The following is a 13,841-nucleotide window of genomic DNA, read 5'->3' as shown; positions in this document are numbered from 1 at the left end:
GTTGCCACCACGTGTTGTTTCTGGTCTTTTTTTATACAGGCCATTTTCACAGTGCGAGCTGTTATATCTTGGTTTTGATTTGAGTTTCCCTGATAATAAAAAATGTAAATATTTTTTCATGTGCCTGTTGGCCATCCGTATGCCTTCTTTGGGAAAGTCTATTTAGCTCTTCTGACCATTTTTTGATTGGATTATTTGTTGTGTTGTGTTGTGTTGTGTTGTGTTGTGTTGTGTGAGTTCTTTGTACCTCGTTCCATATCAGCACTGAATCCCAGAAGAAAAGCTTTCAGTCTCACTACTGAGTCTGTTAACTGTGTGTATCTCATATATGGCCTTTATAATGTAGAGGTGTGGTGTGTTCCATCGATCCACAGTTTTTGTAGGGGTTTTATCATAAATGGATGTTGAATATTAACAGTGCTTTTTCTGCATCTATTGCTATGATCATATGATTTTTATATTTTCTTTTGTTGATGTACTTAATTGCATTCATCAGTTTTCAAACACCTAATAATATTTGAATCTGTGAAATAAGTCCCTCCAATTTACTGACATGAAGTTATTTATAATACTTTTTTCATTATCTTTTTATATTAATAAAATCTGTAATAATGTTTCCTCTCCAATTGGTGACGCTGATAATTTCCCCCAGTCTAGTTACTGGTTGATCAATTTTATTGGCTGTCTCAGAAAGACAGCTTTTATTTTTATTGATTTCTTTTTATGTTTATGTGTCTTTTATTACATTGATTTTCACTCTAATTTTTATTATTGCTGGTTATTTTAGGTTTAATTTTTTCTTCTTGTCAAAGTTTTTTTAAAGTTCAAACTGGTCATTGATTTCATACTTCTCTCATAATAATACAAACATATATTAGTACTTTAAGTTTCCCACTAAGTACTGCTTTATAGCATTTCACAGATTTTGATATGTTGTGATTTACTACTCATCTCATTCAAAACATTTTTTAATTTTCCTTTGGACTTCTTTGAGTCATAGGCCATTTGGAAATGGATTATTTAATTTCTAATGTTTAGGGATTTTTTTCTTAGAAACATTTCTGTTATTGATTTCTAATTTAATACCATTGTGATCAGAGATCACACATTACATGATATGAATCCTGTTGAATTTATTGAAATTTTGTAATCTTTGCTTTGTTTTCTCTTGGTTAAAGTTTTTGGTATCCTTGAAAGAAATGTGTATTATGTACTTGACTATTAGAGTATTCTTTTTATAAATAAATTAGGTCACATGAGCCAGTACTATTGTTTACCTGTGTTACCTTGTTGATATTTATCTACCTGCATAAGTAATTGAAAGTGAGTTATTGAAACCTACAACTAATACACTTTTTTTTTCTCCCTGCAGTTCAATTAGATTAGATTTTATATCAGGTGTTTGAAGCTCTTTATTAGGTGTTCATATAACTAGAATTACTATGTCCTCTTGAAGGATTGACTTCCTTATTATTGAATAACACTTTTCCCAGTAATATTCTTTGTTCTGAAATCTAATTTGTTTAATATTAATAAAGTCACTCAACTTTCTTTTAACAACGTTAGAATGGTTTGTGTTCAGGAATTTTTCTTTCAAGTTGAACATTGCATTATAACATTTTATAAGGTTCAGGTGTGAATCATTAAAAGAAATCAATGTTTATATATAGTACAATGTAAAGACAGAAATAAGTTAAAATTTCAAAATGTGTGGGCCTCCCTGGTGGCAGAGGGGTTAAGGACACAGCACTATCAAGCTGTGACCAACCACTGTGGCATGAATTCAATCCCTGGCCAGGGAGCTGACCCACACGGCACAGTACCCCTCTGCTGTCTCACCTACTGCTCCCCCCTCAGCAGTGGGCAAGATAGATTTGCTTGTTTTGCTCCCCATTCTATCATCCCCGCACACCTCTGGCTGGCCTATACCCCAGTTCTAATATGCGTAAATAAATCTTTAAAAAAAAAAAAAAACTTGGTGTGATTTTTTTTTTTGTAGGCAGCATATAGTTGAACTCATGCTTTTTTAAAGTACAATATAATAACCTCTGCCTTTCAATTAGGGTAGACATTTACATTTATATTTAATGTGATTATGAACGAGGTTGAGTTTTAGTCTATGATGATGCATTTTTCAGTTTTTTATCTCATCAATTCTTTATTTCCTTTTTCTGCTTTCTTTGTATATTATCCTTATCAATTTTATTTTGTTTCTTAAATTAACCGTAATTCTGTTTTACTATTTTAGTGATTTCTTTGTTGTTTATCATATAGATCCTATCACATGGTGTATCTTCAAGAGTTTTTAAATAGTAAATTTTCCTCCTATTCTACATTGATAACAATTTAAATTTGAATTCATTTAAAAACATTTTTTAGTAACCCCTCTAATTTTTTCAGCACTTTGTTAAACATAACTCAGCTTTTTCTTTCTCACTCATCATTCTACTCTTTCTAAATATACTTTATTTGTTCTTTCATCTTTGTAATTTTTGGCCTTTACTTTCTCAGTTATTTTAACTTTATTTTACTTAATACCATATCTCCCTATGCCCATCTTGTCAGGTGGGCATGACAACGTCACAGACTAGGTGGCTCAAACAGAAATTAATTTTTTGCAGTTCTGGAGGCTGCTAGTTCAAAATCAAGTTCCAGTAGGGTTGATTTCTGGTGAGACACCACCCTCCCTGCTTTGCAGGTGACCGCTTCTCACTGTGTCCTCGTGTGACCTTTGTTCTCTGACAATAAGAAGAAAAAGTTATCTAGTGCTCCTTCTTCTTATAAAGTATACCAGCTCTGTAGATCAGGACCTCACCCTTACAGCCCCACTTAACCCCAAGTGCCCTGTTTCCCAGTGTGTCCACTTAGAGGTTAGGGCTTCAGCTTGTGAATTTCAGGAGAACACAATTCAGTCCACAACAGTCTCTGTTCAGTACTACTTACTAGTCTGGCGTTGAAAATCTATCATTTTTTCAAGCTCTATTTTGATGTCTCTAACCATTCCCAGGCATCCTTGAAAGGAGACATTATCTTTCATTCTTCAGTTTTCTTTTTTCTCATTTTTTTTTGTATTTTCTTTCTCCTGATATAATGTGTACTGCTATACACTATCCACAAAATATTTGTTTTATACTTTACTACTACTATTGAACCATTTGAAAATCTGTATTCCTCCCTCTACACATGTGCATGCGCTCCTCCATCTCATTTGATAGAACTTTCTTGTTTCTCCCAGGCATCTTAATACTATTCTGTGGCAAGTATATTCTTGGTCCTTTGTTAGCTGATATTTGTGTCTCTTTATTATTTGAGCAGCACTCTGTCTCTCACCCCCATGTGTAATCCCTCTTTTAGTCTGCTAAGTGTTTTTCTCTCAGATCCTTCCCTTTCATTTATCTCCTGTTTCCATTCCCACTGCCACTTCCTTAGAGCAGAGCCTCATCTGAGCTGTTGCTATTTCGCCAACTCTTACCTTTCCCTCTTGTAGCTCTGAAAGGAGTAAAGAACAAACCCTTGAGGACCGAGAACACATAATGGATATGCAGGTGAAGAAGAATGAGCAAACATACTGAAAATCACATTAACAGAGGTAAGAGGAAAGTCAGGCTTAAGTTGTGTCATGAAGTTCATGGGGGAAAATTTAGGAATGCTATAACCAACAATAACAGCTGCCGAAGACAAGTGAAAGGACTGAGAAAATGCCTTTGGAGTTTGTAACCAAGAGGCCATTTCAACTGTCAGGAGGATGGTCTTAATTGAGAATCGTGGAAGCATGATCAGTCACCAGCCCAAAGGGGAAAGACTAGCGGATGGACTTGCTTCTCCCAGAAGCTGGAGTAAAACTGTACTCATGAAACTTAAATAGTATTTTAAACCAATAATTTTTTAAAAGAGGTATAGAAACAAAAAGTGAGGGGCACTTTTTCTATTGAAACAGGCAAGTGGAATTAAAACTATTTGAGTGGTGATGCCTTCTGGTGGGGAGTGGAGTGCTTACGGGCAGTGGAGTGCTCGGTTTTCTCTGTTAGAAGTTGACTTATCTGAGGAAAGTGAAATATTAACAGTCCCCCCCCCACTTTCTAGAAACTAAATTCAATTTTAAAATATTTTAGATTGTATTTATAAAAAAATAAAATCTAATTATACAGAAAGCAAGCAAAGATAAATAGTTATATAATTATGGTTTAAGCAATGACTTTTTAACCTCGATACTGGAATCCTAAAATATTTTGAAACAAATTTCTAGATTTAAATATTAGACTTCTAAAATGATATATATCAAACAAAACACCACCATATGGGAAACCTAATAACAAAGCCTGAGATGGGGAAAAATTTCACAAAATATATAACAGGTGAAATATTAATGCCTTTAACATGAAAGGAATTGTTAATGAGGGGGGGAAATACACCAATAGAAAAAGATGTGCAAAGGACATTCTTAAAGAAATTCTTAAAATATATAAATAGGAATGAACCTGTGAAAAAGTGTCTGCCTTCTAATAGTCAAGGTAATAGATGAATCGAAATGAAAACAATAGGTAATGGGGAATTTTTCCTTCACAAATGACAGACTTCAGACTTATAATACCTAATGTTAATAAGGGAAAGAAGAAGTGAGTTTCCTCATATGCTGCTGATAATAATGTAAGCTTCATTTTCTGTGGAGGATAGCATGGTAAAATTTTTTAAGTTTTTAAATGGTTCATGTTCTTTGACCTTACATTTCTGCTTTCAAATATATTCAAATATATATGAAAATATTCAAGTATACATGAAGTATTTATAGGCAGAATAATATAGCTGTAAAAATCTTCTCAAAGTAGTGTTGTAAATGAAAAAAAAATTCAATTGCTATGAAAAGAATTGTTAAGTTATAAGACAGAAGAATACATTTATTTATTGCAATATAGTGTTTTTTAATAGATATGGAAAGATTTTTAAGTAAAAGATTACTATAAAGTGGCTGACATATAACAAAAATATTGAGAAGCTTATATAAAAAAAGTTAGTTATCACTGAGTAGTGAAGTTGTGAAAAATGTTTTCATCTTTGTGTTTTCGAATTTTTCTGTTCTATATATAGATAATTCACTACTTGATCACTTAAATTTATTTTTATTGAAGTAACGATGGTTTACAGTATTGTAGATGTCTTCATGTTACAGCTTTACAACTCTTCAAGTAGATGTCACTGCACTAAGAAACAATGATTGTTTCTTTTCAGGTGAAAGTAACTTTCAGAGATTTTCAAATACAGCCCATTCCTTCTGCATTTAAAGAAGCCAAGGTCTCTAAGTCACAGCTAAAAAGTGCCTGAACTAGGACTTAATCTATGGGCTCCAAGTTTCAGGTCATATCTGTCCACATACTAGGATTTGCTGCATTCCTCAGCTGCCAGATCCGCAAGTGGCTTATAGCTCCTTTGGTCAGAAAATATAGGGAAGCCTCGGGGTGCTGATGGAAGAGCCAGGAGGCAGCAGATGCTGATAGAAGCCTTGAGGCTTCCCGCATGCCCAGTAGCGTCAGATTTCTCTGGTGCCTGGTTCATTTCCTTCTGTATCCTCCATTAAGGCTCTTAAGTTGGCTTGTCTTTATTGAGGGCAGTTCCATCTTCCATAGCTCCATTCCTTACTGCAGTAGGAGAAATGTAACTTTCTGTGGCCCTCATCCCCTTCCTCAACAGTAGCTGACTCTGGACCATTGGCACCCACCATCCCACCTGCCCCGCCCGTCGATAATCCAACTGTGGTTCCCTCCAGATCCAGTTTCTGCATCCTGCGGACTAGTTGAGTCCCTGAATGCCAAGCCCATGGTCAGGGAAGAAAACAAGCAGCTTATAAGTGGACCCTGCATTCCAAGGGCCAACTGTACTACGCTGTAGTTAAGGCCTCTGGGACACACTAGTATGGGGCATGAGTGTTGCTGCCTCCTCAGCACCTGGAAACTAAGGCAAATTAAATTGCCTCAAGGATGAGGGTGATGTCAGATAAAAATACCTTCATGCTATTTTCCTCTTGTAATTTGTATAAATGATATTTTCTATTATGAAGTTATGACTCCAAATAGATGGTAAGTTGTTCTGGGCTGAGGTGCTCACATGCTCACATTTTTTCTGAATGTCTGAGCCTGGTGCCTGCCATAGAGTTAACCTCCAGGACACCCTGAGTTCACCGAATTTCTTGAGGGCTAGGGAACCTTATTTTCACATGTGACACAGACAAACACAAACCTAGTTTCATATTCATTTTCAAACTCTTGTTATGCAGATTTTCCTTTCTCTTCTCAGAAGCTTTGCCTTTTAAATGCCCCTTTCATGCTTTCATCCTCTGATAGCTGCCGGGGAGACAGCTCTGAGAAAGACTGGGTTTAAATTGTTCTGTGTTTGAGGAGATGGCACCTCCTCCTTCTGGGCACAAATTCTCTCTCAGCTGTGCCATTTGCTGCTCCGCCAGCAGAGGTGTGGAAGCAAATCCTCTTCCTCCTGTTCTTTCCTTCGCTCCCATTCACAGCAGTCTTTGGTGTTCCCTGTCCGGTGCTTCTTCCTCCTCTTAGTCGAATTCATTCCCCTGAAAGAGTTCTGTCCTGCCTACTTCAGCTTTTTTACTGAAATGTCTCTAGGCCCCTCTCCCAGGCTCTTCTGCACGTGCGGGAGGGCCCCCCTTACCCACTTCCAGCTGTTCTCCCTTTTGCCTGTTCCCTTTTCTGTTTTTCTTCTTCTTTTCCTCTACCGCGATCACAAACTCCTGCTCCCACTCTGTTTCTCCTGCTGTCCTCTAAGATCCCTTTCTCCTCCTTGCTGCCTTTTGAAGGTGGGGGTACCTCGTGCCCAGCATCCATTTGAGGCTTTACTGTTTTCCACTTTTATTGGACTCTTATTTGGGGCAAGTTTTCTCTATTCATGTGTGTGCACACAGGCACAGAAGCGACACCCGGTGAATGTGTGCCTGACACCTCGGATCTGTGCCACTTCAGATTCTACTTCAGCTGCTCCCAGAAGCTTCACTGGAAACATGGTTTGGGGCTTTTGTATATAGAACCAACTTGTCTGTGGTGACTCTCTGTAACAAATGTAAAATCAGCAAACACAGAATGACAAAACATTTCTTTTCCTTCCAGTTAAAAATGTGTTTGCTTGTGCAACTATTTATTTAAGATTGGGCACAGCTGTTCCCTACCCTTCCATGGCACCCTGAGCAAATGCTTAACTCATCCTGTCTTGCCATAGTGCTTCAGCCTTTACTCTTCTCAGGAGAATCAATGAAACTGCCACCACCTTAACAGGAGCCATCATTCTTCTTAGTTTTTCCCTCCCTTCCCTAGTGCCAGCATTCTTAAGATGCACTTTGTTTACTAAGAGTAACCAAAGGAGAAGCCCTTTCTGTTTAGAGGAGAGAACATTTTTGTGTAAATCCTGATACGCATCCCTGGTATATGAATAATTGCATGAAAAAACATCAGACTCCACGCCACAGGCTGGCAGCCTCTAGTTGTTGTGTCTTATTACATAGTCCCTTAGGGAGCAATGTTCTTATTTCACCTGCATATTGGCTCTTCATTTTTTATTAATGGTGTAATTTGTTTTATTCCACTGCTATCAATACATCTAGATGCATAGTTAACCGTCACATATCTTTCTCAATCAAAATGACGCACCCCATTATTTTGGACTGATTTGAAAAAAATATATAATAACCCACTTATAAAAGAGACAGAGCCACAGGCTAAATGAAAGAATGCAGTTTAATAAAATGGTCTATTTCCTTTCTGGCACTAACCCTGAAGGATTATCCCTGCGTTTTGTATTGTTTCCCCAATAACTGAAGAATTGTATGGATTCTAATTGGCTTTAAGTTACCAGAATTTACAGTACTTAATGTTTGTATTTTATAAGTGTATTTTTTTGTTGTTGTCATTAACTTGTCAATGCAATAGAAAATTTTAAGCAATTAGAGAAGATACTAAAAAAATGTAAGTACTAAGTTTTAGAGACAAAATAGTAGAAAATTTATATTTTGGTCTTATTTGGTGGAATGTGTGTGTGTGTTAAACCATGTGTTTTATTACCTGTGTATGCCTGAGCTTGCTAAGATTTGGTTGTGACCAGAAGATACTGTTTACATTCATTTAATATATTTTTATGTTTTCTTTTCCTACTAAAGCATTGAAGAATGAAGATTCAGAAGTAAAATGACTGTTTAAATCAAATCAAATTTCTCTTCAAAGTTCAGAATCTTGAAACAGTAAGGGGGAAAGGAAGGATTCCCTATTTGTGTCCTTATGAAAGAATCTAGAAAAATCTAAAGTAAGGTGGTCTTTTGAACTTAATTGTTATAAACCTTTGTGACTACTGTTGGTCCAAGAATTTGGTACTTTTATTTACTAGTAATTACATCAAAATTACATTACCACTATTGGAAAATCAATAAAGAAAAAACCGTAATTGTTATCAGCAAATGTGAAGGTAAAGTGTTTACATCGTTTTCTGCTAAATAATATTATTGTAACTGTAATTAAGTTTATATGCATAATATTTTGCTCAGAAAATGAAATATATGCTTTTGAAATTTATTGGGTAGTGAGAATGGTCCCAGGAATAAAAACTTTAAAAGAGCACAATTTGCTTTTTAGAATTAAAATTTCTATTTCGAATGAATCCTATATGTTATATGATACACATAAACTAAGAGTGGTTTGTGGATAGACCAACAACGGTGTTCCAAATGACTTTTTAGAAAAAAGCATTTCCTATTGAAGCATATTAGTAGTTTATATGTCAATACTGTTTAATATTTATATTTGTTTCTTAAATTATTACATTGCCTATTTTTTAAAGCGTGATGTAATTTTCATATATGCACTTATACATCTGTCAATAAAATATCAACTCCAAGAAGGTCAAGACTAATAGAAAATTAGAAAACTTATTTACCAAAGCAGACAATTGACTCCATTAAAATCAGAAGTGAGAAAAAGCATGCTGGGCATTGGGGTGTAAATTTTGCCCAGATGTATATCCGATGTGAAAAATCTTCTAGTAAAAATATGTTTGGCTCTTATCCCTGCACATGTTGTAGAGGCATGAGAACTCATAAACATGCCCCTGCTCTGTGGACTCTTGAGAAAAGGGGGGCCTCTTGAGTGGTGAGTGGCACCGAGACAGCCACAGCCTCCAGAGGAGCCAGGGAGGCTGCGTGCAGGTGCTGTCTGTGCTTCAGGTACAGCTGGGCTCCAGTCCCCCTGGTATAAGCTTTTTTTCTCTCTTGTGAATGCCCTTGGTGATTAAAAATAAAAATAAGCATATCTGTGCAGTTTCAGCTGACTTTAGAGATGTGTGGTGTTTCTCTCATTTTGGTTTTAATCAGAGAGAATTTCAACAAGTTGCAGAAAGATTTTAAATCAAGAAAAGTGAAATAGTAACATCCAGGGAGGGAAGCATTTGTTGAGATCTCAGTCTTCATATGAACAGTGAAAGGTTATTTTATATTGCAACTACTAAAGAGAAAAATAACAGTTGAAACAAATACTACAAAAAGGTGGTTTACCTCAGAGCTCAGTCCTTTCCTCTCGTCCTTGCCAAAACAAGACTCAGGCTACATTAACTAACAGAGCAATAAAGTGACCTTACCACACACACTCCCGGAGGTGTGCTGGGCTCTGAGCATCACAGGGCCCTCCGCTTCATAAGTTCAAATTACATTCAAGCAGGGGAATCGTGTGTGTTTACACAGATTGCACTGGGAGGGTTATGATATTGCACATTTTCTTAGCACAAAATTAGTTTTCTTTGTTTTACTTCATTCTGAATTTTGTCCTATTTTATGAAGTCTGTTTTTTCCACACAGAAACAGTTTAACGCTACCTATTTAAAGCCATTCATAGAAATTGAAATTCCGATTTTTGATTCTACCCATCTTGAAGATTAAAGTTCCTTCAGGGTCAAAATAATATAGTAAAATAGAATTTTCAATGCTAAGATTAGAATCAAGTTTTTGAAAGATTTGAAACATGAAATATTCTACACTATGAATGTTTAAAAATGAATCTTTTAAGTGAAATAAGTGTTTCTAAATGCTGAAGACTTGTTACTTGCAAAAACCTACATAAGTTCCTTTCCATAAAAGTGAATACTTAACCTTCATTTTATTTTTTACTTTTATTGAAAATATTTTCTGTTTAGGAATTCAGCAAGGCTATCTCTGGGGGAATAACTTTGCATTTTATATCTGTATATTTTTATGTATCTTTAGTCATACATTTAACTCACGACTTTTCTTTTTTGGTTTTAACACTGACTTTATATAGACAGGGAGAGAGAGAGAGATTTTACATCATTCTTCCTTTCTGTACAGTATTTGCTTTCTCCTCTCAGGTGTAGTCCCTGTAAAATTCCCACCACCGATTCACTGTGCGCCATCATCATAGTCCCTTGTGCTCTTCCCTCCCCTGTTTCATCCCTCTGCCTCCCCCTCCCTTGCAGAATGTCTCCGATTTACAGTTGCCTGTTAATTTTTTTTTTTTTTTACTATTTTTCTCCTGATCCCTAATTTGGTTTCCCTCCTTTAAGTGAAACCCTCCAATATTTTTCTTCTTCCTTCTGGCTTTCACTGAACATAATATAATCCCTGTAGCTCCACGTTCCTGCAAATGGCATGAGTTTATCATGTTTGATTGCTGATTAACTCTGAAATTTTTTTAAATGGAAAGTTCTAGAAACTTCAATAAAAATCTGTGACTTTGTACATGACTCCATTTATTCTTCACTTCAAACCCATGAAGTAGATAAAATCTTCCCTACCCTTCAAATAAGGAAACCAAGACTTTGAAGCTTTAGTAACTTGTCCCAATGTACATGGCCAGTAAATGTCAGTGCCGGCTGGAAGGAGGTTTGTCAGACTACATGGAGATGTCTCTAAAGCACTGAGTCTCAGCCAGCAATGCATAGAGTAGGAAACTCCAGCACACATAGTAGCAACTAAGTAATTGCATATATCTGCAATAACATGCAGGGACTAGAAACATCTAATATGTCTTTACTGTAACAGTGACCTAAGTAAAATCAATTAGTCTACTTTAATGAACTTTTTAAAAATATATATAATTATTTTGGTAAACCTTTATTCCATACTACATACCATACAGAAGTAGATTCTGTGAAATCAAACAACACATGTACAGTAACATTATTCAAGTAACAGAAAAGGCACCATTCCAGTCGGTGGAAGAGACGATGAAAACATTATGATTCACATCAGTCAGAAGTCTCTGTTGACTGGCAAACTCAATCTATGGTTGGACCCAATTATCTGTGGGAGAATTGGATGTCAGCCTCATTTAGAATTAACAATGGACCAAGGAGGCTAAAGCAGACTGCTACTCTCTGCAGAGAGCCAGGAAGCAAGGTCGGTAATGAGGTACTTCATTCATCATATCCTTCTGCTCTAATTATTAAAGTGAATAGAAAATACTTTAAGTTAAGGCAGGAACTGAGTAGCACAAAAACATTTGTTTTGTAATCACAAAGAATGCTTTTTTGGTCTAATGATTTCCTTGGAATTTATATCAAGCATATGTTGTAAGCACCTTGTTTTCTAAAATTGTTCATCTAACATCTAAGACTTCAAATTCTGATTATGGCTGAGTTATTTTTATTGTCTCAAAAAGTTGAGACTAATGCTGCCTAAGAATCCAAAATCGATGTCTAGGGGATCATCAGTGTCTATGAACTATTTGTAATAGTCCACCTCTCTCACTTGTGGTGGAATGTTCCAACTATACAGCATCATTTCTCAAAGTCCTGAGCAATCTATTTTCCACATATTCTAGTTTGTTTCTTTTTAAATCAGTGTTTGATCCTTGTCTAGAGTTGTGGAAATAGGATAATGGAAAAGGTGGGAATCTTGGTTTCTGCAACACTTATGTAAGTTACACATGTTATATAAGTTATATGTGAGTTATATGCTGTTTGTCAAAGGGTGGTTTTTATCTGCATGGAGATGATTTGCTTAATGAAGATAAAAAATAGAGTGCAAAATGAAAAAAAAAAAAAGCAAGAAGGTGAGAAAGTAACTTGCTGCCTGAGCAAAAATGAGCAACTGAAACTTCAAAAAGCAGTCATGAGACCAAGAAACAGCTTCCCTGGAGAAAAGCCTTGTAGCTTCAATTCACTTTTTCAGTTTTAAACTGAGAATCAGTAGTTAATTTTTTTAGTAAATATGCTGCTTAATTTTTTCTAAACTACAGTGTTTCGGTTTAAATGAAAGACGGCTAAACACAGTCACGGCTTTAGCATCCCTGCCTGTTAGAAGCTGGTGTACAGAAGTAGCTGTAGATGCTACTTTTAGCAACTAAATATTTCCATAGTGGTAAAGAAATGTCAGTAAAATCTATGCACTTTAAGAATATCAAATTCTTATTATACTTATCATGCGTGCAGGCAGAGTACATAATAAACTAGTCTATAGCAGCTGTAAATTTCTGAGGATTTATCTAACCACAAATACATTGAAATGGGGAAATGGGGCTATATTAAACTATGCAAGATGCTGCTGGAGCGCTGCCACTTCTGCAACATCCTGTAATTAATTTATCATGACAGGTCTGGCAAACTGAAACATCCAATACACTTGCGACAGACTGTTATACTGTAGTTGTAGGGGACCTGCAGTCACAAAAAGTATGAGTAGACTTTCCTTTCAGAATGTGAACACAGGACTGTTATACGTGGAGTGTCCAATAACCAAGGACAGACTTGTCCCTTTTCAATTTCAAAATAAGAAAACCTAAAATACAGGAAAGATTCCAGGTTGAGATAATGGGGTTAGACAGTTACCTCACATTTGTCGTGTTTCTCAGAAGAGACAGATAAGGCCATGAAACAGTCTCATCGCCCCTTCCCGTGTGTGTGCTAGACACTAGATGCCATGGGGGTTCAGCTGGGAGAGTGTGGGGGTCAGTTGTGGTAGTCTTTGTCAGTTGATCATCAGTCTAAAAGAATGACCCTTGATGTGCGCAGTTTGACTAGATGCTACTGAGGTTCATGGTAAGGGTAGGTAGTTGTGAACAAGGTTCTCTGCTGGGGAGTAGAGAACATAACTCTAAAAAGTGAACTCTACCTTGTGTCCATGTCCACAGCCTCACCCATCTCCATTGAAAGTTCAGAGTAACCCAGACTACAGGACCACTGAAGGCCTGGGAATCGTGGATCTGAAATTTGCAGTGAGTGGGGATAGGGCCCAAGCGACAGAGCCCAAGACGGGCCCTCCTCAGTGGAAACAGACTAGAGCACAGGTGAGGTCGAGATAGCAGCCCCGTTACCAAAGGCTCACTGAAAACATTTTCTATAGTGATGATCTTTCTCTTTAACCTTACTATTAAAAATGAATCCTATCTCAGAGAACACGAGAAGCTTCTTGCCTAAGCCCAAGTTTTAAAGAAAAAAAACAACCAGTAAGACTGTAATTCAATAACCAAACCAAGGGGGAAATGGACAAGCAGCAACATAGGAAAGCTGCTCTTTCCATCTGTCTCCTCCACCTGAAACTCTCCCCTCAGAGCTCTTCTTGTGCGTGAGACTTGGAAGGAGGGTGCGGAGTAAGTGGGCAGGGGTTTTCTTTCACAGAGTTAAGTAATCAGGCCAAGTTCACAGAAACCAGTGCAGTATCCTGCCTCCAACTGCTGCTTCTCCTACTCCATCTGCTCTTTATGAGGTAACATTCTCACTTAAAACTCTGTTATTAGACCTCAATTCTGAAAAAGTCCAAAATTTTTTCTCTCTCATACACAACTAAAAGTAAATAATACTGAGCATGGTCTGCATTCAGATAAATTCATCTTTAAAAC

The 13,841-nt window shown here is 36.6% G+C and overlaps 1 protein-coding gene across 3 annotated transcripts in view; it reads left to right on the top strand.

The window, feature by feature from the left end:
• Window positions 1-10,314, top strand: part of AHI1 (Abelson helper integration site 1) — a 166,604-nt gene extending 156,290 nt beyond the window's left edge. For all 3 annotated transcript variants that reach the window (XM_012722687.1, XM_012722683.1, XM_012722689.1), the window contains 2 exons: window positions 3,488-3,589; window positions 8,162-10,314. In XM_012722687.1, the coding sequence (XP_012578141.1) occupies window positions 3,488-3,572 (85 nt within the window). In that variant the 3' untranslated portion in view covers window positions 3,573-3,589; window positions 8,162-10,314. The remainder of the gene's footprint in view (window positions 1-3,487; window positions 3,590-8,161) is intronic.
• The last annotated feature ends 3,527 nt before the right edge of the window (window positions 10,315-13,841 follow it).

The sequence above is a fragment of the Condylura cristata genome, unplaced genomic scaffold (assembly GCF_000260355.1).
Source record: "Condylura cristata isolate star-nosed mole 26May11 unplaced genomic scaffold, ConCri1.0 scaffold00001, whole genome shotgun sequence".
Lineage (NCBI taxonomy): Eukaryota > Metazoa > Chordata > Mammalia > Eulipotyphla > Talpidae > Condylura > Condylura cristata.
This window is presented reverse-complemented; position numbering and strand designations above follow the sequence as displayed.